This window comes from Hylobates moloch, unplaced genomic scaffold (genome assembly GCF_009828535.3).
Source record: "Hylobates moloch isolate HMO894 unplaced genomic scaffold, HMol_V3 SCAFFOLD_13, whole genome shotgun sequence".
NCBI lineage: Eukaryota > Metazoa > Chordata > Mammalia > Primates > Hylobatidae > Hylobates > Hylobates moloch.
Window position 1 is genome coordinate 95,717,082 of NW_026652288.1, and position 23,628 is coordinate 95,740,709.

Below are 23,628 nucleotides of genomic sequence, written 5' to 3' on the forward strand. Positions count from 1 at the left end.
CAACCTCAAAATCGAATGATTTAGAAAACAAGAGTAATTCCATTGAACAAGTAATTGTCTCGATCCTAAAATGACCCCACAGCGGAACACCAAGGCAGAACTCCGAGTCACTGTCTAGATTTCCAAACTGCTGACTGACAATGATAAGAAAACTTTCTCTTCTCTGATGATTCAGTATGAAGACACCAGCTAACAGAGCCTTGCAAATAAGTTAAAATAATTTACCAGCCTGTTCCTCCTGTCAATCAAATGAAAGGTACGTGCAGTTTTCCCCTCTTATAAAATCAACAACTTTTTCTAGGACAAGCTACAGGAGGCCACTTCTCAAACAGAGTTATCCTTCCTGGGCATCCTGAGTATCTCCAGGAGTCAGAGTAAGACGTGAGAAAAAGCAGAGAAAGGGAGTAAAATGGCAGGAAGGGACAAGCTGAGAGACGACAGAAAAAAAAGGTGACAAAAGAGGCATCTTCATTGGAGTTTAAAAGGGAGGGGTAGAAATAAGAGGTAAAGATTGTGATCTCCATACCCTGGAGTAGGCCCCCCATTGTCCAGGTTGAAAACTTGTTTGGGGTTGAGCAGATAGTGGAATTTCCGAAGAATTCTATGGAAAAAAAAAGAAACGGAGGGAGAGAGAGAGACAGAGAAGGAATATGTCATCGTGAGAAGTCACATTAGGGCGAACACCTCTGGAGCCCACTGGTGGCAGGGATGAGGGTTCATTTAAACCCCGGAGGGGAGGGCACTGCCTGCTGACCCTGGCGTCCAGGCTCCACCTGGCATCACCCGTGTTATCACCCCTGGTTCAAGGCTGAACTACCAACCTAGAATCCGGCTTCTAAGCCCAGAAGCATCACCCCTTACAAAGAGGACAGGGCAGAGAAACCCAGAGAACAGAACTTTCATTCTAAAGCTTTATCCTTCACAGAGACCTTCTCCCAAATGTTCTGTGTGGTCTAGGCAGTGTGATTCTGCCCTCTGCAGACTGTACAAAAGCATCACAGGACCCCCCTCCTCCCCAGGGAGAGGCCCCCTGCAGTCCTGGGATCAGGAGGAAATGCAGGAGGTGGCGTTGGGCTGTGGGGGAGGAGGGGTGCTGAGAGGCCGTGACTGCACCCGGGCCTGCTTTCCTGGCTCCAGCTTGGAATTGTCAGGTCAGTTCAGGAGGGGTGTCCTGCCCCTTGGACGGGGATGGGGGTCCTCATAGTTCTTGCTTTAACTCTACTAATTATTATTTTTTAACCTGGATTCCAGAGCACGGTGCCATCTGTTAATGATCCCGGAATTGGGAGGCAGAGCTGCTTTAACCATTCCCTCTGTCCTCCTGTGCTGTTTAGCAATTTCTAGCCTCCACTGAACTGGGCATTTCAGCAAACTGATGAGGTGGATGCACTGGCTTCTCATGGGTGATGGTAGCCCAGGAGGTCCTAATCAATGGCCCCCCATCATCTCTTAAATCAAGAGATCTGAGAAGAAAGGCACAGGCATCTCAGCGTGGTCTAACTCTAGTGGTCTTAATAATGGCTCACGTGGCAGGCCGTGGGCTAAGCACCGTGTCTAGTCTCACCTGTGAGAGGAGGAATGATAATTATCTCCATTTTACAGAGGGAGAAACCGAGGCCCGGGGACATTAAGTCACTTGGACCAGGTCATAAAGTGGCAGGTGGCAGTGCTGGGATTTGAGTCTGCCTGTTTCCACAGCCTGCTGTGTTCCTGCCAAGGGGAGGAAGGGCCTGAGTCATGTTGCCCTAGTTGCTCCACTTTGAAACAGAAGAGAACGTACCTTTCTCCTTGTCTCCCTCCACTCTTGGGGTTCACCAAGACGAGCAGGGGGTGGGTACCCGGGGTGGGGATGATCTTGTACTTGAAGGGTAAAAGAAAAAGAAATGAGCTCTGCTTCATCCAATAAGTGGGGTGAGATGAGAGTTGAAGCCAAGACAGCTTCGGAGAGGCAGATGAGAAGCAGGAGGGCAGGCGGTCAGGTGTTTTTCCACTGGCTGAATTTTCTGAGGGGCTAAGTAGCTAAGCGTCTCCTGTTTGAATGGCCTTTAAGTAGTGTTAACGGAAATGAGAGTTTGAGGTCGGGATCAGCGATGGGACAATGGTGCTGTAGCTTCAAATCATTCAACAATGATGTGGTCTTGTACCTACAGAACAAGATTAAATTTTGTGGGAGACACAGCTGAATATGGCCTTAGAAAGCACGGCCGTCTGATCTTACGCGTAAGCGAAATGGCACTCATAGAGTGAACCACCCGCTTCCACCGTGGCGCCTTCCAAACACTCATTTCCAGCCCCAGTTTCCTCCTGAACCCTGGTCCCACATTTCTTACTGGCCAGTGGGTAGTACTGTCGACTGCACATCTCACCATCAGTACAAGCTCAACATGCCTCATACATGACCCATCTTCTCTCCCTGTGAAACTCGGCCTTTCTCCTGGTTCCCTGTTTCTGTTATTCATCCATCCATCCAAGGAAGGTCTTGTCCTGCCAAGTCTTTCCCTGAAATGTCCCTTTACCTCTGGCAGCTGCCACAGCCCCATGCTGCTTGCGCCTTTCCCACCCTAGGTAAGTCCTGCACGCCATCCCTACACAGTTCCTTCCCAGGACAGCAGGTCAGCCATGCCACTCTTGCCCAAAAACTTGTAATGACATCTCGTTATTAAAGGAGGATTTGGATTTTGTGGATAAAATGTAAATCTCCTAACCTGGAATCAAAGGCCTTTTCAGTCTAGCCCTATTCTACTGCTGTCTCCTAATTCCTGCTAACCGTCAGCTGCAGGTGCAGCCAAGTCCTGCTCTTGCTCCTCTAGTAAGTCTAGAGTGTGTCTCTTGCATTCCCACCCATGGGTCTGCTCGTGCTTGTTTCTTCTCCTGTTCCATGCCCTGAAATGCCCACTTCCTTCTTTGCAAACTCAAAAAAAAATTCTGGCTGGGCATGATCACTCACACCTATAATCCCAGCACTTTGGGAGGCCGAGGCAGGCGCTTCACAAGGTCAGGAGTTCAAGACCAGCCTGGCCAAAATAATGAAACCCCGTCTCTACTAAAAATACAAAAATTAGCCAGGCATGGTGGCACGTGCCTGTAATCCCAGCTACTCGGGAGGCTGAGGCAGGAGAATCGCTTGAACCTGGGAGGTGCAGGTTGCAGTGAGCCGAGATCTCACCACTGCACTCCAGCCTGGGAGACGAGCGAAACCCCATCTCAAAAAACAAACAGGCAAGCAAGTAAGCAAGCAAACACACCATGTACTATCTTCTGGAGTTTCTTTTGTTGTTCATTTGTATTATTATTATTTTTTTACTTTCTTAGATAAATGACTCAAAACATCAACTGGATTTAAAATGTTTTGGGAGCAGAGTGGGGTGTGTGTAACCCTACTACCAAGGACCCTATAGCACCAGACACAAGAGTGGGTGCTCAGCAAATACTTGTGGCTTCAGTGGAAGGATACACCAATGCGGATGTGCAGCTCTGCTCCATATTCAATATCTAATGCCTGCTTTTCCAGATCTCAAGCTAAAAGTCCAGCAAACACAGTGCCATGTTGTTTGAAAAGGATAGTAGCATTTGTCTCACCTGCCCAGGGTGACGATGTGATGCTCAGAAGCATCTTGGAGGCTGAGGAATAATTCCTCACCTCTGGAGATGATACTCAACGTATTTAACAGCCAACCATACAGTGTGGGCTCTGCCCCATCAGAACAGATGCAGGACAACCCGATGGCTGCCTGCCCTAAACAACTGGCATACATGTATCGGGTGTGGCTGTGTGTGCGCCTGTGTGTGTTTCCCACCTTTGTGCCCTTCTAGGTGTCTAGAGCTTTCTCACATATTAAGATTCTCCCCGCATTCGGCCTTATGTTTCACTTTTCTTTTTCTTTTTTTTTGTTTTGAGACATAATCTCCCTCTGTTGCCCAGGCTGGAGTGAAGTGGCAGAATCTCGGCTCACGGCAACCTCCACCTCCCAGGTTCAAGTGATTCTCCTGTCAGCCTCCCCAGTAGCTGGGATTACAGGCACCTCCCACCACGCCCGGCTAATTTTTGTATTTTTAGTAGAGATGGGGTTTCACCCTGTTGGTCAGGCTGGTCTCGAACTTCTGACCTTAGGCGATTTGCCTGCCTCAGCATCCCAAAGTGCTGCGATGACAGGCATGAGCAACTGCACCCAGCCTTTTACTTTTCACAACACATGAATCTGTATGTTCTCATTTAATCTCACAGCACCTCTGCAAGGTGGGCAGGGCAGGGATTACTGTGTCTCCTTTGAGCGGAGGAAACTTAAGGCTCAGAGGCAGAGGAGGAGGCCCTGGTTTTCTATTTCCTTTTCTAGTACTCTTTGTTCCTCACCAGGCTGCCTTCCCTGCATTCCTTGGAACTCTGTGGAAGACACAAAAAATGTTCATTGCTGAACCCAAGTAAAAAAATGAGTTCTTAAGTATACATTTAAGGATTAAGAAGAACTTTTAGATCTGGTTAGCTTCATTTTGGCAGATCATGTTCTGGAGACAGCTTGGCAATCTTGAAAAACCCATTGTCTATTTTTAGGCCACATCTTTGTTATTATTTAGGACATCTGCATATTAAAGTTTTATGTAACTTGTTCCTAAAATAGTAATAAAGCCCAATAAGACCAGCAATGGGATCAGCCAACCTTTCCTCTCACCACTTGCTGACAGTGTGGCTGTCAAAGGTAACACCAGAGGCCACAAATAAATGCCCTCCTGGGTGGTATAATTAGTCAGATGAGAAGGCAAATGCTGAGATGCTTTTCTATAGAACCCGAACCCCATCCTGCCCGCCACAGCCCTGGAACAACTCAGAAGGTGCAATCGGATTTAGAGCTCATGAGGTACCTGCATGACAAGTTCGCCCTTGGCGGACACGCAGCCATCAGACTTCCCACCTGGCTTGTCCTGTGACAACAAAGGAAAGACAAGCATCTTTTGGAAAAAGAAGCCAAATACAAAGAAAGAGATCAGATGAAAAACAAATGGCTGATACAAAGAAAGAGATCAGAAAGCTAGTGTAGTACGGAGACGAGGTTTTCAACATGGGGCTTCTGACCTAAATAAAGAAATGTACCCCTATGACTTTTTCTAGGATTCTCCAAGCCTCCAGTGATGACATCACGGGCTGACTTTACCTTTGAGGCAAGGGACATAGTGGGGAGCACTGAGATTGGCAGAATTCCACTTGGCTGATTTAGAAGCTTGAGCTCCGAGAAGAAAAATCTCGGACTTGGCGACTTGGCTTTTCTTTCTTTCTTTCTTTTTTCTTTTTTTTTTTTTTTTTTTGAGATGGAGTCTCGCTCTATCCCCAGGCTGGAGTGCAGTGGCGTGATCTCGGCTCACTGCAAGCTCCGCCTTCCGAGTTCAAGTGATTCTCCTGCCTCAGCCTCCTTAGTAGCTGGGACTACGGGTGCATGCCACCATGCCCAGCTAATTTTCTTGTATTTTTAGTAGAGATGGGGTTTCACCACGTTGGCCAGGATGGTCTTGATCTCCTGACCTCGTGATCTGCCCACCTCAGCCTCCCAAAGTGCTGGGATTACAGGTGTAAGCCACTGCGCCCGGCCGTAGACTTGGCTCTTCTGCTGAGCACTATCTAATGATATGATATTGTCATTTTTCTTGGTTTTGTTTAATTTGTTTGTTTTTCTGATGTTTATTTTATTAAGGTTTTCTCACCTATAGTAAAATGCTCAAATCTAAATTGTACAGCTTGATGAATTTTGTATATGGGGATGGCCTCATAACTACCTCTTCAAGCATAACCCTTTTGTGACTCCTGATACCACATGGGTTTTGCCTGGCTTTTGAATTTCATATAATGGATTCATAGAGCATATCTTTTTCTGAGTCTAGCTTCTTTGGCTCAGCATTATGTTTTTGAGATTCTCCATGTTTTTACTCTATGCATAGTTTGTTCTTTTCCATTGCAATGTAGTTTCCCATTCTATGAATGCCAGATGCTGATATGCCTCAATTTATTCATCTATTCTCCTGTTAATGGTCATTTAGCTTGTTTCCAGTTTTTAACTGTTATGAATAAAGCTGCTATGAGCATTCTTGTGCATGTATTTTGGTGGAATAAATGCTTGTATTTTCCAGGTAGATGCACTGGGGGAGAATTGTTGGGTTATGGAGTTTGTATATTCCAATACAGTAAATATTGCTAAATGATTTTCCAATATGTTGGTATTTTTCAGGGTTTTTTATTTTTATTTTTGAGAAAGAGTCTCATTTTGTCACCCAGCTGGAGTGCAGTGGTGTGATCTTGGCTCACTGCAAACTCCACCTCCTGGGTTCAAGCAATTATCCTGCCTCAGCCTCCCCAGTAGCTGGGATCACAGGTGCCCACTACCACGCCTGGCTAATTTTTGTATTTTTAGTGGAGAGGGGGTTTCACCATGTTGCCAGGCTGATCTAAAACTCCTGACCTCAGGTGATCCACCCACTTCAGCCTCCCAAAGTGCTGGGATTACAGGCATGAGCCACCGTGGCCGGCCTTTTTCTCAGGTTTTTAATGAGAAAGAAGTAGCTGGTCAAGTCCAGAGTGAGATGTGAGGAATGAGTGGGACTTGCAACATTTTTAAGATGGGAAAATGGCAAAGTTAAGTGTTTGATGCTTGTTTGAAAGAGGAGTCTTCAACACAGGGGACAACTTGTCAGGTGGGGGTAAAGGAGCTTAATTTTGCTGCTTTCATTTCCAAATCGGGCTGAGACACCCAAACTCAGGAGGTAGAGGGAGATAGGGTTTGGATGTGGCAGGGAGATTGACAGAGATGAGGGAGGTTGGGAGCCTGGCCATGCATAGGTGGTGACTGAGGTTCCTTGTGCTGTGCTCTGCCTGCAAGAGGCTTAGAACAAATGTGCTTTCCTTGATGGGTCACTTCAGGGCATTCGGGGTGGCCAGCAATTGGAAACAGTTTGGCCAGAGAAGTTTTCTCTCAAAATCCGATCTGTGCAGCGCTGACCTCTTTTAAGCACATACTGAAAGCACAAACCCAACAGACAGGAGCAGAAAAGATTAACGACTGGGCACTGGGCTAAAAACCCAGGTGATAAAGTCATCTGCACAACAAACTCCCGCGAGACGTGTCTGCCCGTGTAACAAACCCCACCATGTACTCTCTAACCTAAAATAACAGCAAAAAAAGAAAGAAAAGAAAACACAAACCCAGAGTTGTCAGGGAAGCCCTGGGAGGGATGTGAATGTCTGGAAGCTGCCTACATCTGACACCAGAACCCGGAGAGGCTAGAGCCCTCGCCGCGGCACGAGCCCTTACCCGGGTGACGGGGCATATGGAGGTGGGCAGCAAGATGTGGTCTCTGAGTTCCCCACCATCACACAACGTTGATAATTCACATTTGCGGTGAAACTGGGGGGAGACATGAAAAAGAGAGTGAGCAAAAGTGAGCAAAGAAACATCAAACATGAAGATGGAGAGGTTTGGGGGAGAGGTGAGCTGCCTAGTGCTCCCCCAAATCCTGATGCACTGCTGGCTTTGACAGCATTGCCGTGTGTGTGTGTGTGTGTGTGTGTGTGTGTGTGTGCACGCGCGCATGTGTGTGTGGTTAAGGGTGCAAAGCCTGCCATGGGCCGAGCAAAGAGGCCAAGAGCCGCTCATGGCTACCGAAGCGACATGGTCATGAGCCGGCCTGTGACCCTTCAGTGTGGCACCCCGTGTTGATTCCAGAGCCCCCTTAGATATGTGCTCTCCAGGCCCTGAGACTCTGGGAGGAGAGAGATCTTGATGAACAAACTCATGGATGGCTGAGAGTAAACCTTGTGATTCAACCTTTGTATTTTGAGAGTTCTGCAGTCTGGTTTGGAGAAACCTACATTTTGAGGCTGATACCTGGGGAGAAGGACAAGAGCTGGCACTGAGTTTTGACAGGCAGGTCGGCCAGCTCAGTGGCTGCCAGTGGCACTCTGGGTGTCCAGCGGGGCTGTGGACTCTAGCATGTGCTGTGGCTGGTGGCAGCAGGTCCAAACCTCTGGCCCAGGCAGTGGGGCTGCTCTGAGGAATGTGCCTTCAGAGCAGGCACCCCCTCCTATGATGCTCCTGTTGTCCAATTTTTCTCCCACTCTGTCAGTGTCCCTGGCCCTAGGTGACACCCAGGTAAAAGAAGTTCATAGTCGGGCCTGCTGATCCCAGCTGCCAGGCCACAGAGACAGTGGACTGGCCAGCTTCTCATTCAGCAGTCCTCACTCCCCTGGTTCGGGGGTGCCCTCTCTCTAGGCAGCTTGGTAATTCACTGGAGCATCGTTAGGCTGAGGGCATTGAATAGTGGCTGTGGGGCCTTCCTAGCCTTGCTCCCCTGGCTCTGCTCATGCCCTCTGGCTGGATGTTCACTGCTCCTGGGCTGCAGCTTGGGCAAAAAAACATTGAAAAGAAGCAGGGCCGCCCTGGGCGCCAACCCACCGTCATCCGGCACCACACGCAGTGCCGCGCGGTGACACTCTGGTAGCACTTGATACTTTTGTGGCACCGGTCACACTTGACGGAGGAGTTCCCTTCCACCCATGCGTGCTGCATCACCTGCGGGAGGGAAGCGAAGGATGCCAGGGAAAATGGCAGAACCATGTGCCCGGGGCCCTGGGCTGGAGGAGAAGGATCTGGGAGGGGATGCGGGGGAGCCAGAGGGACTGTTTCCTATTTAGAGGATGCTTATTGGATGTTGAGTGGCTTTGCCTAATGGCATGATGTGGTTCTTCCCTGCCTAACCGCCATTGTGCGAATCAAAGTAGATTAAAAACCCACTTTGTCACATTTTGAACAGCTCAGTCGCCCTGGCAGGCAGGCCTCTGAGCAGCATCTTGTCTGGCAGTCCATCTGTTTGTCTTGCAGAACTCCTTGCAGAGTGATGTGTTTATATGCGCCCTCTTCTGGAAGGCAATGTGGTGCAGAGGAACTCTGGAGGGCTTGGGTGGGCCACAGACAAAACTGGCTGGAGTCCCTTTGAAGTGGTGGCCTTTGGCCAGTTCTTAGACCTTTCTGAGTCTCAGGTCCCTGACCTATGGAAATTGGTATAAGAAGTCCCACCTCTGAGGTTACTGGGGCAATGCAACGAGATAGCATGTTTAGAAGGGCCTCCCTGGTACAGTCCTGGCCCTATGGGGCTACCTACAATTGGGTAACGCCTTTCTCCTTCCTCAGCTTTAGCTGCCCATTAGAAGCACCTGGGGGAGCTTTTAGAAGTCCTAATAGCCAGCTGACACTCCAGACCAAATAAATTAGAGTCTTTGAGGGTGGGGCACATGATTAGTATGTTTTAAAGCACTCTGGGTGATTGTAATGTGAAGCCGAGACTAAAAAGCACTCTAGAAGGAAGTTAGAGAAAAGTCCAAAGAAATTAGTGAGGGTCCATTGGTGCTTTTCACACCTGTTTCCTGGGGAGCTGGTTGTATCTGCTCCATGACCAGGAAATACCACCAGGGCAGGCTAGGCACTTGGAAACAGGTGGGAATGGTGGTAATGTTTTTGTATGTGTGTGTCAGTGCAGCTAAAGCAATAGCAGCTGGCTAGTAGCCCCACTATCTGGGAGGCTGAGCCCTAAGTTCTCTCCCCCTGGAATTCCCACTAAAATTCTCACTCAAAAATTTTCATCATGGTACCCCAAATAACAGAAGGAAGTGGATATGGACTCTGGGAGAAGGTGGGGGACATACCCTGGAGTGCCTAACTACAAGTGCAGTATTAAAAACCCATGAAATATTTGCCTGATTCGGTCCAGGTTTGTATTAAATAAGAATAAATGTGTTTTTTTGAGACAGTCTCACTCTGTTGCCCAGGCTGGAGTGCAGTGGCATGATCACAACTCACTGCAGCCTCGATCCTCCAGGTTCAAGCGATCCTCCCAGCCCAGCCGCCCAAGTAGCTGGCACTACAGGCACATGCCACCACACCAGACTAATTTTTGTATTTTCTTTTCGTAAAGACAGGATCTCATCATACTGCCCCGGCTGGTCTCAAACTCCTGGGCTCAAGCTATTGGCCCTCGTCAGCCTCCTAAAGTTCTGGGATTATGGGTGTGAGTGACTGCACTTGGTCCAAGAATAAATGTTTTAAATTACTTAGCAATTAAGTTGCTTAAGGCCTCCCCTAAGAATGTTTTTGGCAAAATTATTGCTCCAGAAGATGTGTCACGTTTGGTTGGTAGCTTATCACCTTGTGCCTTGCACTTCTGAGGGTGTAAAGAACTCGGTTTGCTAATTAATCTGTCATCTACATGGCCACAGTTGAATTTGCTCTGAGATTATTATTTCCATTTTGCAGAGGAAAAAATGAAAGTTTCAGAGAGGTTAAGTGACTGGCCCCAGGTTCCAAGGCTGGTAAGTGGCCAAGTAGGGTTTCCTAGCCAGGTCTTCTGACCCCAAGTCCGGAGCTGTTTCCCCAACACGACATTGCCTTTCCCATTCTCTTTGGGATCTGAGGAGATGGTGAAAGACTGGGTTGCTCCTGCAGGCTGAGAAGTTTGTGAGTGTGCCCTGCCGGCCCCTAATCAGCCTCACTCTGTTCTCTGTGTGACAGGTGGCCAGAGTGCAGGCTTAGGGCCTGCATCCAGCAGGTACACCATGTGTCCCGGTGAAAGGCATGGACATGGAGCAGGGTGTGCATGGGGTGGTGCAGAAGGCGTGGATGAGAGACCATGCAGTGTCCATGGGGCATGCACACAGATCCTAGGAGGTGCCTTTCTCTCCCAGGAGTCTTTCTGCAGGAGGGCTGGGTACCACTCTCGCAGCTGTCTCCTGACTCACATTCCTCCGTGTAATCTTCCCTTTTCAGGAAGGCAAAGTGCCCTTCCCCCGCTCATTTTAAGGTAAGTCTATTTCCAGACTTGGAGAATGGCATCACCCAATGGCCGAGTTAGAAACCTGGGAGCCATTCCCTACCTTTTCCCCTCTCTCATCCTCCGCATCCCCATCACCACATCCTGGTCCTAGTGGTGGTACTTCCAAATTACCTCTCAAGCTCTCCCTTCATTTTTTCTCCTTTAGCCAGTGTGACAGTCAAAATACCCAATAACCGGCATGGCCTGGGGGACCTCAGCACAGGATCATCCTAGAGCAGTGAGTGTGGATCCCACCCCAGTCGGGCCCTCAGCGCAGTACTGCCTTTTGCCTCAAGTATTGGAAGAGTTTCCCTCTGATTTCTCTCCCACATCACACTCAGATCTATTAACCTAATTCACAAACTCAGTCACATCTTTATGTGCTTGAAGCTCTTCAATGGCCCCCCGGCTGCACAGAAAACACCTTTCTCACTCAGCTGGCCTCACAAGACCTGCTTCAGGCCAGATTTCACCACTTTCTGAGTGCATCTCCTGCCACTTCCCTTTAAGCATCCTCTGCCCCAGCTATGCCAAACTAAGTATGAATCCTGGAATAAGCCACGTCTCATGCCTTTACACATGAGGCTTCCTCTGCCTGGAGAATCTGGTCCTCCTCGATGCCTCATGAAGTCCTCCCAATTTGTGTTCAAGACACAACTGCAATGCCAGCTCCTTTGTGCAACTTGCCCTGTGCTTCCACTGTACCTTCCACACAGCTGTGTTATTGTAGCACACATCTCACTATTCTGTTCTTTGCTTACGTGCCCGTCTCTCCTTCTAGACAGCATAGTTCTTGAGCAGGCTGGGGAACATCTCTTACAACCTGTGTACCCCCTAGCATGGAGCCTGGCACACAGTGGGCACCAGGAAGGTGCTGAATGGATTGATGGATGAACGGAATGGTTTACATGTGGTCCTCAAGGCAGAGAAGGGACTGGATGAAGCTCCCAGCGCCCCTTCCTGCCCAGGAATCCATGTTGATGGACATGTTTCCTGGATAAGGCATGCAGTAGAACAAGGCAGTAGATGTCACCAACCTCACCGCTCCTTTTGGTTTTTGAGTACGTTTTGACACAACCAGGAATGTTTTTGGACACACAGCGTTCGTGGACAGTGTATTTACAGTCTGAAAAGAAAAAAAATCAAGGCAGGTGCTTGTGAATGGCCACGTAGGAGAGGCCCAGCCACCCTCCCACCCTAGCCAAGGCCTCTATCTCCCTTTGGGTGGCTGGTGAAGGGCAGGGGATATGTGGGGCTGGTCTTGCCTAATGGAAATTCAAAACAGTCTCTAATTGTTCTTGGAGGACAGAGTCCCTGCTTATCTGCTGCGGCTGCACCTCCACCTGCCTCACTGCCTTCCTCTGTAGGCAGTGAACGCAGCGGGAACACATCCCCAGAAAGGTGCTTTTTGCTGAAGGGGAGTATGTGGCATCATCCTCCTGGCTATGCCAGTGCCACTGTATTGCATGCCCAGGACATTGGAAAATGGATAGAAAGGCCAGGGCTTTTTTTTTTTGAGATAGTGTTTCGCTCTTGTTGCCCAGGCTGGAGTGCAATGGCATGATCTCGGCTCACTGCAACCTCCGCCTCCCGGGTTCAAGTGATTCTCCTGCCTCAGCCTCCTGAGTAGCTGGGATTACAGGCGCTATAGGCGCGTGCCACCACGCCTGGCTAATTTTTTGTATTTTTAGTAGAAATGGGGTTTCGTCATGTTAGCCAGGCTGGTCTCGAACTCTTGACCTCAGGTGATCCCCCTGCCTCAGCCTCCCTAAGTGCTGGCGTAAGCCACCGCACCCGGCCAAGTCCAGGGCTTTTGAAGGCTAGGCAGGCCCCTGTGACAATCCACATGACCTTGGGTAAATTGTTTTACCTCTCTGAAATTCAGGGTTTTCTGTAAAAAGGGAAGAAAACGGTCTTTCTCTTTCTCTTTGCAGGGATGTTGCAGCAGTACATGAGACAGTTTGTGTAAAGCATCATGTGTCTGGGTCAGAGTAGCTATTCCACACATTATTGCTGTTGTTTTTACTACCATTATGTGAACAGCAGAGGCCCACGGGCCTAGAACTTAATGGGAATGAGATTGATCTATAAAATGTGGGTGAGAGCTGGGTTTGAACTGGCACTGGGCAGACTGTTGCACCCCTTCTTCTTCTTCTTTTTTTTTTTTTTGAGATAGAATCTCACCCTCTCACCAGGCTGGAGTGCAGTGACGCAATTTCGGCTCACTGCAACCTCCGACTCCCCGTTTCAAGTGATTTTCCTGCCTCAGCCTCCCAACTAGCTGGGATTACAGGCATGTGCCACCATGCCCAGCTAATTTTTGTATTTTTAGTAGGGATGGGGTTTCACCATGTTGGCCAGGATGATCTTGATCTCCTGACCTCGTGATCCGCCCGTCTTGGCCTCCCAAAGTGCTGGGATTACAGGCGTGAATCACCATGTCAGGCCTGGTGGACCCCTTCTTTAGCCCGTTGATGCTTGGTCTTTGTGGACAGTGGGCCCAGCTCTGCCAAGGTGACTTTTATGGCTGAGGTCACTTGCTGCCAAATTCACACGTGCATGTTGGATAAAGCACTTCAACCTGGACCACAGCCAAGGGGCCTCCCTGCAGCAGCAGCTCCCCGGTGTCTGGTGGGTTCAGGCTGAGTGTTGCTGTCCACATCACGGGGCGGGCGGTAGGGCTCTGTGCACCCACATACTCTGGTGCCTGCCATGCCTTCCTGCTGCAGCCCTTCTGCCTTCTCCTCCCGCTCCCTGTGTCCCCTTCTTTCCTACTCCTTATTACTCTTTTCCCCAACTCTTTCTCCTGTCCACCTTTCCAGTCTTCCTCTCTGCTTTTTCCTCTACCACTTGCAGTTTTTTCCACCTTTTCACTCTGACTTTACTAAAGGAATTAAAAAGTGAAAGAGCTGTAGAGTTTTAATTCCCATTGCATTTGCAGAATGTAAAATGCTTTTTTGTTTGTTTTTTGTTTTTGAGACAGAGTTTCACTCTGTCATCCAAGCTGGAGTGCAGTGGTGTGATCTCAGCTCACTGCAACCTCTGCCTCCTAGGCTCGAGTGATCCTCCCACCTCAGCCTCCTGAGTAGCTGGGATTACAGGCGCATGCCACCACGCCCCGCTAATTTTCTTTTAGTATTTTTATTTTTATTTTTTATTATACATTAAGTTCTAGGGTACATGTGCACAACGTGCAGGTTTGTTACATATGTATACATGTGCCTTGTTGGTGTGCTACACCCATTAACTCGTCATTTACATTAGGTATATATCCTAATGCTATCCCTTCTCCCTCCTCCTACCCCACGACAGGCCCCAGTGTGTGATGTTCCCCACCCTGTGTCCAAGTGTTCTCATGTCCAATTCCCACCTATGAGTGAGAACATGCGGTGTTTGGTTTTATGATCTTGCGATAGTTTGCTCAGAACGATGGTTTCCAGCTTCATCCATGTCCCTACAAAGGACGTGAACTCATCCTTTTTTATGGCTGCATAGTATTCCATGGTGTATATGTGCCACATTTTCTTAATCCAATCTATCATTGATTGACATTTGGGTTGGTTCCAAGTCTTTGTTATTGTGAATAGTGCCACAATAAACATACGTGTGCATGTGTCTTTATAGCAGCATGATTTAGAATCCTTTGGGTATATACCCAGTAACGGGATGGCTGGGTCAAATGGTATTTCTAGTTCTAGATCCTTGAGGAATCACCACACCATCTTCCACAATGGTTGAACTAGTTTACAGTTCCACCATCAGTGTAAAAGTGTTCCTATTTCTCCACATCCTTTCCAGCACCTTAGTATTTTTAGTGGGGACAAGGTTTCTCCATGTTGACCAGGCCAGTCTCAAACTACTGGCCTCAAGCAATCCACCTGCTTCTGCCTCCCAAAGTGCTGGGATTTCAGGTGTGAGCCACCATACTTGGCCCCAAATGCTTATTAATTTTTTAAAAATAAGTTTCCTTTGAACATACCCAGAATAAATATTGATGAGAAAACCCAACTGAAAGTAGTATGAGAAATTTTAAATTATTTGTGGACTTTAATAATTTTTTTCTAGGGGGTCAGTGGCTCATAAAAAGCCCCCAACAATAAATAGTCCAAGACCTGTCCGTTGGACTTGGGTAGAGTAAAAACAGGACATGAAGGCCTCGCTTTATTCCTTCTGTTGGAACAACATGGGTGGTCCCTCAAACTGGGAAGCAGAAATACCAACATTTTCTCTGCAATGGATCAACCAACCATGCGCAGAGCAAGATAGTGCCTGGGGGAAAGAGGTTTGAAGGAAATTTACTTACAGGTGCAGCACAGGCCTTGCTTGCGGACGCCCATGAGCATGATATGGCAGAAGTTGCAGTAGGTTGGTTTCTTGAAGTGCTTCATGGTCCAGGCATGCCGCCCATCCCCCCTGGAGCCCTGCAGGGGTAATAGGAGGTGAGACCCCGAGCTGGCCGCCCTGAGATGGAGGAAGCCAGGGGCTGCCTCTTGCATGTTCTTCCTTTTCCTAAATCAGACTCTTTTTTAATATTCAGAAGACGAGTTATTGATATTTTTTACTGTTTTAAATACAAATAAAAACAAAATTTTTGTGTGCGTGTGTTTTAAAAATTAGCAAATATTAAAAGCAAGAAACATCTGAATGGAAGTATGTGTATGTGGGATAAAATAAACACTCTCCCGCATGGCTGGCAGAAGCATAAACTGAACAACAATCTGATCTGTCTGTCTATCTATCTATCTATCTATCTATCTATCTATTATCTATCTATTATCTATCTATCTATCATCTATCTATCATCTATCTCCTTTAAATGTTTACAACCTTTGACTTACCAATCTCTCCTCTTCGACTTTATCCTAAATAAATAATTTTTAAAAGGCAGATGAGCCTTTTTGTGCTCTGCCAGATGCTTAACCCAGTATTATTTAAAATAATGAAAAGCTGGAAATATCCTAAAGGTCTCAAAATTACCAAAAGGCTAATTGTAGTACATCCATCTGATGTAATGTTAGGTGGCAATCAAAAAGATATTTATAAGACTATCTAATGGCATGGGAATGTGCTAATGATACAATGCTAAGTGAAAAAACAATGCCATTTCGATGATATGTTATGATTTCAGTTTTATATAATAGATCTTTGATGGGAAGTAATTTCACTAACCTGTTAACAGAGGTTGGCTATAGCTGGTAGCAATATGGATTTATTGTATTCTCTGATTTCTACTTTCTGCTGTGTGTTCCAAATTTTTTACAGTGTGCATATACTAGTGTGATAATCAAGATGAAGGCGTTTAGTAAAAACAACGTATTTCTCCTATCAACTTTCGGTACACAGAAAAAATAGTAAAAAGACAGACAGAGAAAGGGTTAGACCATCTCCTCCTGACTTTGTTCAGAAGTGAAATCATCTGCACCTACTAGGTACACCAAGCCTCGCACAGTCACACCCACATCTCCCACATCCCATCCCAGGGGAACACAGCACGGCTTGAGGCTGTGGCTTGAGGAATGTCCCCCCTGCATGTGCTATCCCTGAACCTTTCTCATAGGCTCCATTACAAGAGTAACACTCTTGGGCTGTAAGTAAAAAGTAAAAGCTACAGTAAGGTGATGAGGATCGATGGTCATGGACGTAGTGTCCAATGTGCGGGACTCAAATGTAATTCTTACTTCTGGGGTGCGTATGCATTTGGGCTGGTCACTGCAACCAGACCTCGGCCTGTGCCCAGGCTTCTGTTATCATCTCCAGAGGAGCTCACATTCTTTTACAAATGCTGGCTTCCTCCTCTGGGCCAGAGAAGCTATTTTCTTCTCATTACCTCAAACCCTGCCTCTTCCGGGACATGAGTTTTATAGAATTAAAACCCCTCGTATCTAATGGTCTCCACTTTGGTAAATGCATTCACAAATTGATAATGATTCATCAAAAGACTGATTCATTCATTTATTCATTTGACCAACATCTACCTCATGGGATTTTTGTAAGAATTAAATGACATCATGTAAGTAAAGCTTCTAGTTCAATGCCTGACACATTGTAAATTCAAACTTTCATTAAGTTCTTATTCCATTCCAGATACTGGGAGACACAAAATAAACTAAAAAGTGTTTGTTGACATGGAAGGAGGTAGATTCGTTCCCATTCTACAAATGAGAAACAGAGATTTGGAGAGGTTCTGTAACTAGCCCAAGCCCACACAGATAATGAGGGACTGAACGAGTAGTCAAACTTGGGTCTTTTGCTGGCCAGGGCCCATGCTCTTTCCATCCCTCTCCTCTACCTCACAAGCCAGGGTTTTCCTGTGTGGGTAGAAGGAAAATGATAGCACTCTTCAGCAGACTTCTTCATGTAGCCCAAAAGACTGTCAATGTATCTGAAAACAATGTAGCTAAGTCAGTTAGCTCATCCCCCTTTCTCAGCTACTGTTTTCATGGATGTAAGAAGTGCACGGACCGTGATTTGGGATAAAGTAATGTTTCTGCTTGGGTTATAGCACCATCATGTGGCTCTTTCCTTTCCACATGCTGGTGGCTGCAGAACGTGGGCGTAGCCTTCCTTGTGCTTGCCAGGTTTTATGCTGCTGCTACGACTTTCCTAGGAGAGAGTCTGTTTTGCAAATATCCCATTCAGTGATTCCCCAGACTTTTCAGTGGTTGTATGTGGGTTTTGAAAAAGCCCAAGAAGCAATGGACTTTTAAGACATTGATGGCGGCTTTCTCCAAAACCCCAAATAATAAGTGTTAAAAACTTTTAAAGTACATATTTAAAAATAAGTGCATAAAACTCTTGATTAATAAAACTAAACTTGCATTGGCCACTTTCCTGATATAAATGAAAGTTTTCTACAAGGCTGATCTGGCATTTAGGGGAGACACTGGGGAGAATGCTGAGGAAGTAATGGGCTCTCCTTCCTCCTGCCACAAAACAGTGGGTCTTTTCCATGCGAAGAGTTGGTGGTATTTTGAACCTCAGCAAGTCCAAAGTAGAACAGAAAATGGAAATTGGTTCCCTATAACTAAAATGTCCCATCTTTATTCCTTAAATTAGAAAAAAAAAAATGGTGTTTTGGAACAGCACCTGAGCAGAACTTCCATTTTGATTTGAGTATAATCTTAAGTGAGTAAAGTCAGCAGAAAGCATATCTAACTTATCTGAGCCCTTCCGGTTCCTGGATCACATGGGTTCTTGTACATAAAGCTTCTTGGCAAGGGATCATTGGGTGAGAGGCACGATGTGACTGAGTAAGGGGGATGATCGCTGGTGCTAGTTTGGTGGATGTCCTTGGGCAAGTTCCTTCACTTCTCTGGGTCTCAGTTTGTAAAACAAAGGGGATCAACCAGGGACCACAAAGATATTTTCCAGCTTGACTTTCTAGGGTTCTAAGGAATAAGAAGGGGGTCATGTAGATCCTGGTTCCTTGATTTCTCCTTAGCGCTTGGAAAGCACTGGACATGCTATGAAATGATTGCAAGATTCATAGTTCTTAAGTTTCAGAAATGGGGGCTCAGCTTTAGTCCTGAATTGCAGAGCTATGAAATGAAGATATTATAGGTAACTTGGTCAACTAGAGGGTCACCCAGCAGCACTTGCTGTTCTGTTCCTCTCTATGGAATAGTCTCAAAGAAGTGTAATCTTTGAGATCTGTAATCTCAAAGTAGTGTTGTCACACAACTGGTGTGACTAGTAAATGCTTAATGTCACCATTTGTGCTTCTACTAGTTTTAGTCTTCCCTACCTCATGTATGGAAGTGAGTTCACTTGGTAAATAGGTAGAGAATACAGTAACTGGGTCAGATGAAGGTATATATAACCATCAGTTTCACATTAAGCCTCTACACATATGCCCTACTCTGATCAAATGGGAGATTTGCCTAACACACCCAGAACTTTCTTTCATTTCTGTTTTTAATCAAGCTGTTCTCCAAGCCATAAACTCTCTCTAGGTCTTTAAAGCCACCTGCTCTTTATTCTCAAGAACAGGACATCAAAATCTCATGCATTCTTCAGGGACAAGTCAACACCTTCCAAGATTTCTTCCCACTGGCCTAACTCTCATGCGTGGGATATTACAAATTGCAATATCTTTGGTATCAGAGACAAATCCTCACTCCTCCTTTTGCTCCTTAGGGTCAGAACCTCAGTTTTCCATCTGTATAAATTGGGATAAAAATATTTACCTTATCTGGTTGTTTTGATTGTTATATAAGATACCACGAATGGAAGCCACCCCCACAACAGATCAGTATTTTTTCCTCTCTCCCTTCGTTCTTTCCTCTCACTCTTCCTTCGCCAATTCTCTTAGCATTTTTAAACCTAATTTGTTGAAAAGACAGAATTCTTCTTTGAAGTTTGTGGCCCTTTGCCTGGTTGAGTGTAAGGTTCCTGCAGGCAGATAATGTGTCTGTATTCCCTCACAGCTTGCAGAACAGTATTTTTAATGTAGTAATAATGTAGTAAATGTCTGTCAAATGAATATACTTCAGGCACTAACGGATACAAAATAATGTGAATAGAGAGTACTTTGGGGCTGGTCACGGCATGTCTGTTGGGCAGTCTGGAGCAGAAGCCAAAGTGATATGTTGATATTAACATGGAGCCCAATGTTCCTGAACGGCAAGAGATCTCTGAACTCCAGCTTGTTGACTTACAGAGTCATCCATCCCCAGGAGGACCAGCAATGGGATGGTGGTCATCCCTCCGTGGACCCATTCCTGTAGAGACACGAAGCCGTCCCGGTCGTAGTCCATCCCTTGCAGCATCTCCTTCAATATCTGTGGAATCCAAAGAGCAATCATTGTCCATTTGCATCATCGACATGTCTACCTGCCTTCTGCCTCTGCTGTCTTGTTCGTCTCGCATTATCTGGTTTGTGTTTTACCCCTTTCCCCTCCTGTTAAGTGTGAACAGAGCAGACTGGGAGTGAGGAGGCCAGGCTTCCAGGTCTGGCTCTGTCCTTGGGCCTTGGGCCAGTCACCCTGACTCTGTGGGCTCTGGTTGGCTTATCTGTAAAAATGGAAATAATATTGTTGTGTTTGTGGCACTGTAGCAGGGATTAGAGAAAATGAATGTAAAGTGAATAACAAGATACCTGACACATAGGAGCCCCCAAATGTAATTATTCTTATAATTCATATTATCTGGTGATTGAGGAACATCTCTACAATGCTTTCTAATAGAAATTTCTACAGTTCTCTCTAAATTCTTTGATTGATGAGTTTCTGTTATAACATTTTATTTCTGGTGAAAAGATGAGCATGGTTATTTCAGTTATGTCTGCACGTTTTCCTGCTGCCTACATTTTTCCTATCAGAGAGGTAGGAGGTAAAGTGCAGGACTCCAAAGAAGCTGCCTGTAAGAAGATGAGTCTGGGAGCACCTACAGAGTAAACACTCATTCATATCTTGAGTGTGTCCCCCTCCCATCTTAGAAGCTCACTCCAAAGCCACCCCATCCTTATAGAAACTCACAGGCCTCAGCTCTGTGGGATCCCACTCCAGGTACTGGGCAATATGCAGCATTTGGTTAACAATGCAATCCATCTCCTAGAAAATAGCAAAGGGAGAAGATATCAAAAGGAGACAACCAAAGATGTGTCATTAAGAGCCGAACTCAAAATTAAGCCCAGTGGGAAGAGGGACAGGGCAGGGCAAGAGAAGAAGCTGGTGCAGTAACTGGCATTTTGTGAGGAGCTCAGTTTATTTCTGTCTCGACCACAAAGCTCACGAGAAGCACAGGGCATGCATAAGCTGGAGGTATGCAAAAAGCTCCGAAACACTGACTTCCTCCTGGACCCACCTTCCTTCCCTTATTCTGCGCTTTAACTTGGAACGCATAGAAAGCACTGCTATTTTTATCCCTCTTTGTGATTATAGCTTCCACAAATACTTACAAACCAAGGCAGGTTTCTCCTGTCACTTCTTATCACTCATCCCCACAGCTGTAGCAACTTGGGATCCATCTCTCAACTTGAGGCCAGTTTCTGTTGCATGGAGGGTTACTGTGTGTGTCTTAGCTCAGGTACCATGATTTTGATTCCTTTTGTTATCTCCTCTGTTTCCTTTTTATCATGGTCCAGCCCTTAGCCCAGCCCCCAGGAGTCCATGAACAGGAAACTCAGAGGAATATATTTACTTGATGACCGAGCCTTTTCATACTGAGGCCAGGCTCCATCTAACACCTCACAGAATTGTTGGCTGCCAATGAGTCAGTGTTCTGACAGCCCCGCTGAAACACACCAGACTGAAGAGGCATTTGGTGTCAAAGTTAGCACCATTTAGGCACCAGCTAAGATGTTCACAGTAAGATTGCTTTGGGAGGACACGTCGGTAGACTGAAGCAAGGTTCAAAAGTGTTACCTCTGCCAGATAGAATGCTGGGTCAAAATAGCAAGCTAAAACCCAGCAGGGATTTTAAAAAATTGTATGTTATTTCAATTAAAAAACAATCCATTGCAAAACTACAGGATAGGCCAGTAGATGAGGGTAAGAAAGTGGGCACAAAAGTGGGGACAGGTTTTGGCAGAAGTTCCAAAAGAAAAGAGCTTGTGAATCTGGTTGGGTCCAAGATTTAATGAGAAAACGTAATTCAGGAACAAAGAATTGGACTCAGTTTTGGGCTATGTAAATAGAAGCAGAGTTGGCAGATTTCAAAAGGAAAAAGTTCCCCTGAGGTCTTCCTGGTCAGGCCACATTGGGATACTTAAAGAGTCATAGGGGATGGATTCTGTTCTGTGCCACATTTCAGGAATGGCATTTACAAACCAGAGCTTGTCCAAAGTGGATATTTAAGCCTGCCTTATGAGAACCAGTGTAGGAATAGAGAATTTTAGCTTGGAGAAGATTTTAGGGGAGATGTGATAGCACCTTCAAATACTCGAAGGCCTATTGTATGGGATAGGTATTCCACTTGTCCTGGCCATGTATGGGGGACAGAAGGAAGCAGAGGGATGCAGGGAAGGGAGGAGTTGAGGATTGGCTTATTTTGGCCTCCCTGCTGGGTTTGGGGAGAAGGGGAACAGAAGCAGGTTTTGAGTTGAAAACGATTCCCCACCACACAGAGGAGTGCCTGTGTTTGAGAAGGAAGCCCTCTCCAGCAGTCACCACCAGCAGTGGAATGGCTGTCTTAAGGTAGGAGTCCATATGCCAGGGATTCCAGGTGAAAGGTTGAATCAGATAACTCTTTTGAGATTTGCTTCAGTCTTCCAATATTACCTTTAAAATGTATCTGGAATTTAACTTCTTACCACCTGCAATGATTCTACCCTGCACAAGTCTACACCATTTCATGCCTTGATTGTTTCAATGGCCTCCTAACCAGCATCCCTGCTTGCATTCCCTCTGTCACCCAGGCTGGAGTGCAGAGGCGTGATCTCGGCTCATGGCAACCTCCGCCTCCTGGGTTCAAGTGATTCTCCCACCTCAGCCTCCAGAGTAGCTGGGACTACAGTTGCCCCCTACCACACCCGTATAATTTCTTTTGTATTTTTAGTAGAGACCGGGTTTTGCCATGTTGGCTAGGCTGGTCTCAAACTCCTGACCTCTGGTGATCCGCCCACCTCAGCTTCCCAAAGTGCTGGGATTATAGGCTTGAACTACTGCACCCAGAGTACAGTGATTCTGTTGAAACATAAGTCAATCATATCACTCCTCTGCTCAAAATCATCAATGGTTCTCCATCTCTCTGGAGTAAAAGACACACTTTTTTTTTTTTTTTTTTTTTTTTTTGAGACGGAGTCTCCCTCTGTTGCCCAGGCTGGAGGGAGTAAGTGGCGTGATCTTGACTCACTGCAACCTCCACCTCCAGGGTTCAAGCAATTCTCCTGCCTCAGCCTCCTGAGTAGCTGGGACTACAGGTGTGCGCCACCATGCCCGGCTAATTTTTGTATTTTTAGTAGAAACAGGGTTTCACCATATTGGTCAGGCTGGGCTCCAACTCCTGACCTCGTGATCTGCCCGCCTCCCAAAGCACTGGGATTACAGGCAAGAGCCACTTGCCCGGCCAAAGATAAACACTTTTAATCACCTATAAAGTTTAATAAGCTTTGCAAACTCCCCACTCCCCTACCCCCATCCCATGACTTCTCTGATCTCATCCCCTATTACTTCCTCACTCTGATCTCATCTGTTTTCTCATTCTGCTCCATTCACACTGGCCCAGAGTGAATCTTCTAACATGCTAGGGACCCTCAGGACCCTCGCACTCACTGTTCTTTCTCCTGGAAGGCTCTTCCCCTAGAATTACTCCCTCGCCTTCTTCATGCCTCTGTTCCGATGCCCCCTCCTAGAGAGGCCTTCCTTGGCGACCCTCGCTAAAGCTTCAACTTCTTCCAACACTTCCTCTCCTGTATTTTTCTTCTTAGCACCCATCCCTACCTGACACGTTTTTACTATGCTGCTTAGTGTCTGTGCTTGGACTAGAATGAAAGCTTCATGAGGGCATGGAACTTTGTCAGTTGGCTAAACTGCCATACCCTCAGTGCTTAGAAGAGTGCCTGACATGATGCAGACGCTCAGTAAATATGTGTTGACCAAATGCTTGAGAATCTGTGATTCTCTGGATGTTCCCTCAAATGACCCAACCCACAGCATTGTAATGTGACTGGAGGGATCCCATGGAGGCACCCTGGGGTTTAGAGGGAATTGGGATGATTCAGTTTGTCTAGTGGACTTCTTTCCTTCCTTCCTTCCTTCCTTCCTTCCTTCCTTCCTTCCTTCCTTCCTCCCTCCCTCCCTTCTTTCCTTCCTTCCTTCCTTCCTTCCTTCCTTCCTTCCTTCCTTC

At 46.6% G+C, this 23,628-nt stretch overlaps 1 protein-coding gene across 3 annotated transcripts in view; it reads right to left on the reverse strand.

Moving 5' to 3' along the window:
• The window catches only part of DGKG (diacylglycerol kinase gamma), a 214,559-nt gene that overhangs the window by 106,897 nt on the left and 84,034 nt on the right, over window positions 1-23,628 (reverse strand). For 2 of the 3 annotated variants that reach the window (XM_032171841.2, XM_032171843.2), the window contains 9 exons: window positions 20,319-20,393; window positions 19,500-19,622; window positions 15,146-15,263; window positions 11,880-11,968; window positions 8,433-8,549; window positions 7,293-7,385; window positions 4,858-4,917; window positions 1,781-1,860; window positions 527-601 (listed from right to left, as the gene is read on the reverse strand). In XM_032171841.2, the coding sequence (XP_032027732.1) occupies window positions 527-601; window positions 1,781-1,860; window positions 4,858-4,917; window positions 7,293-7,385; window positions 8,433-8,549; window positions 11,880-11,968; window positions 15,146-15,263; window positions 19,500-19,622; window positions 20,319-20,393 (830 nt within the window). The remainder of the gene's footprint in view (window positions 1-526; window positions 602-1,780; window positions 1,861-4,857; window positions 4,918-7,292; window positions 7,386-8,432; window positions 8,550-11,879; window positions 11,969-15,145; window positions 15,264-19,499; window positions 19,623-20,318; window positions 20,394-23,628) is intronic. The other variant, XM_032171842.2, reaches the window with a different exon arrangement.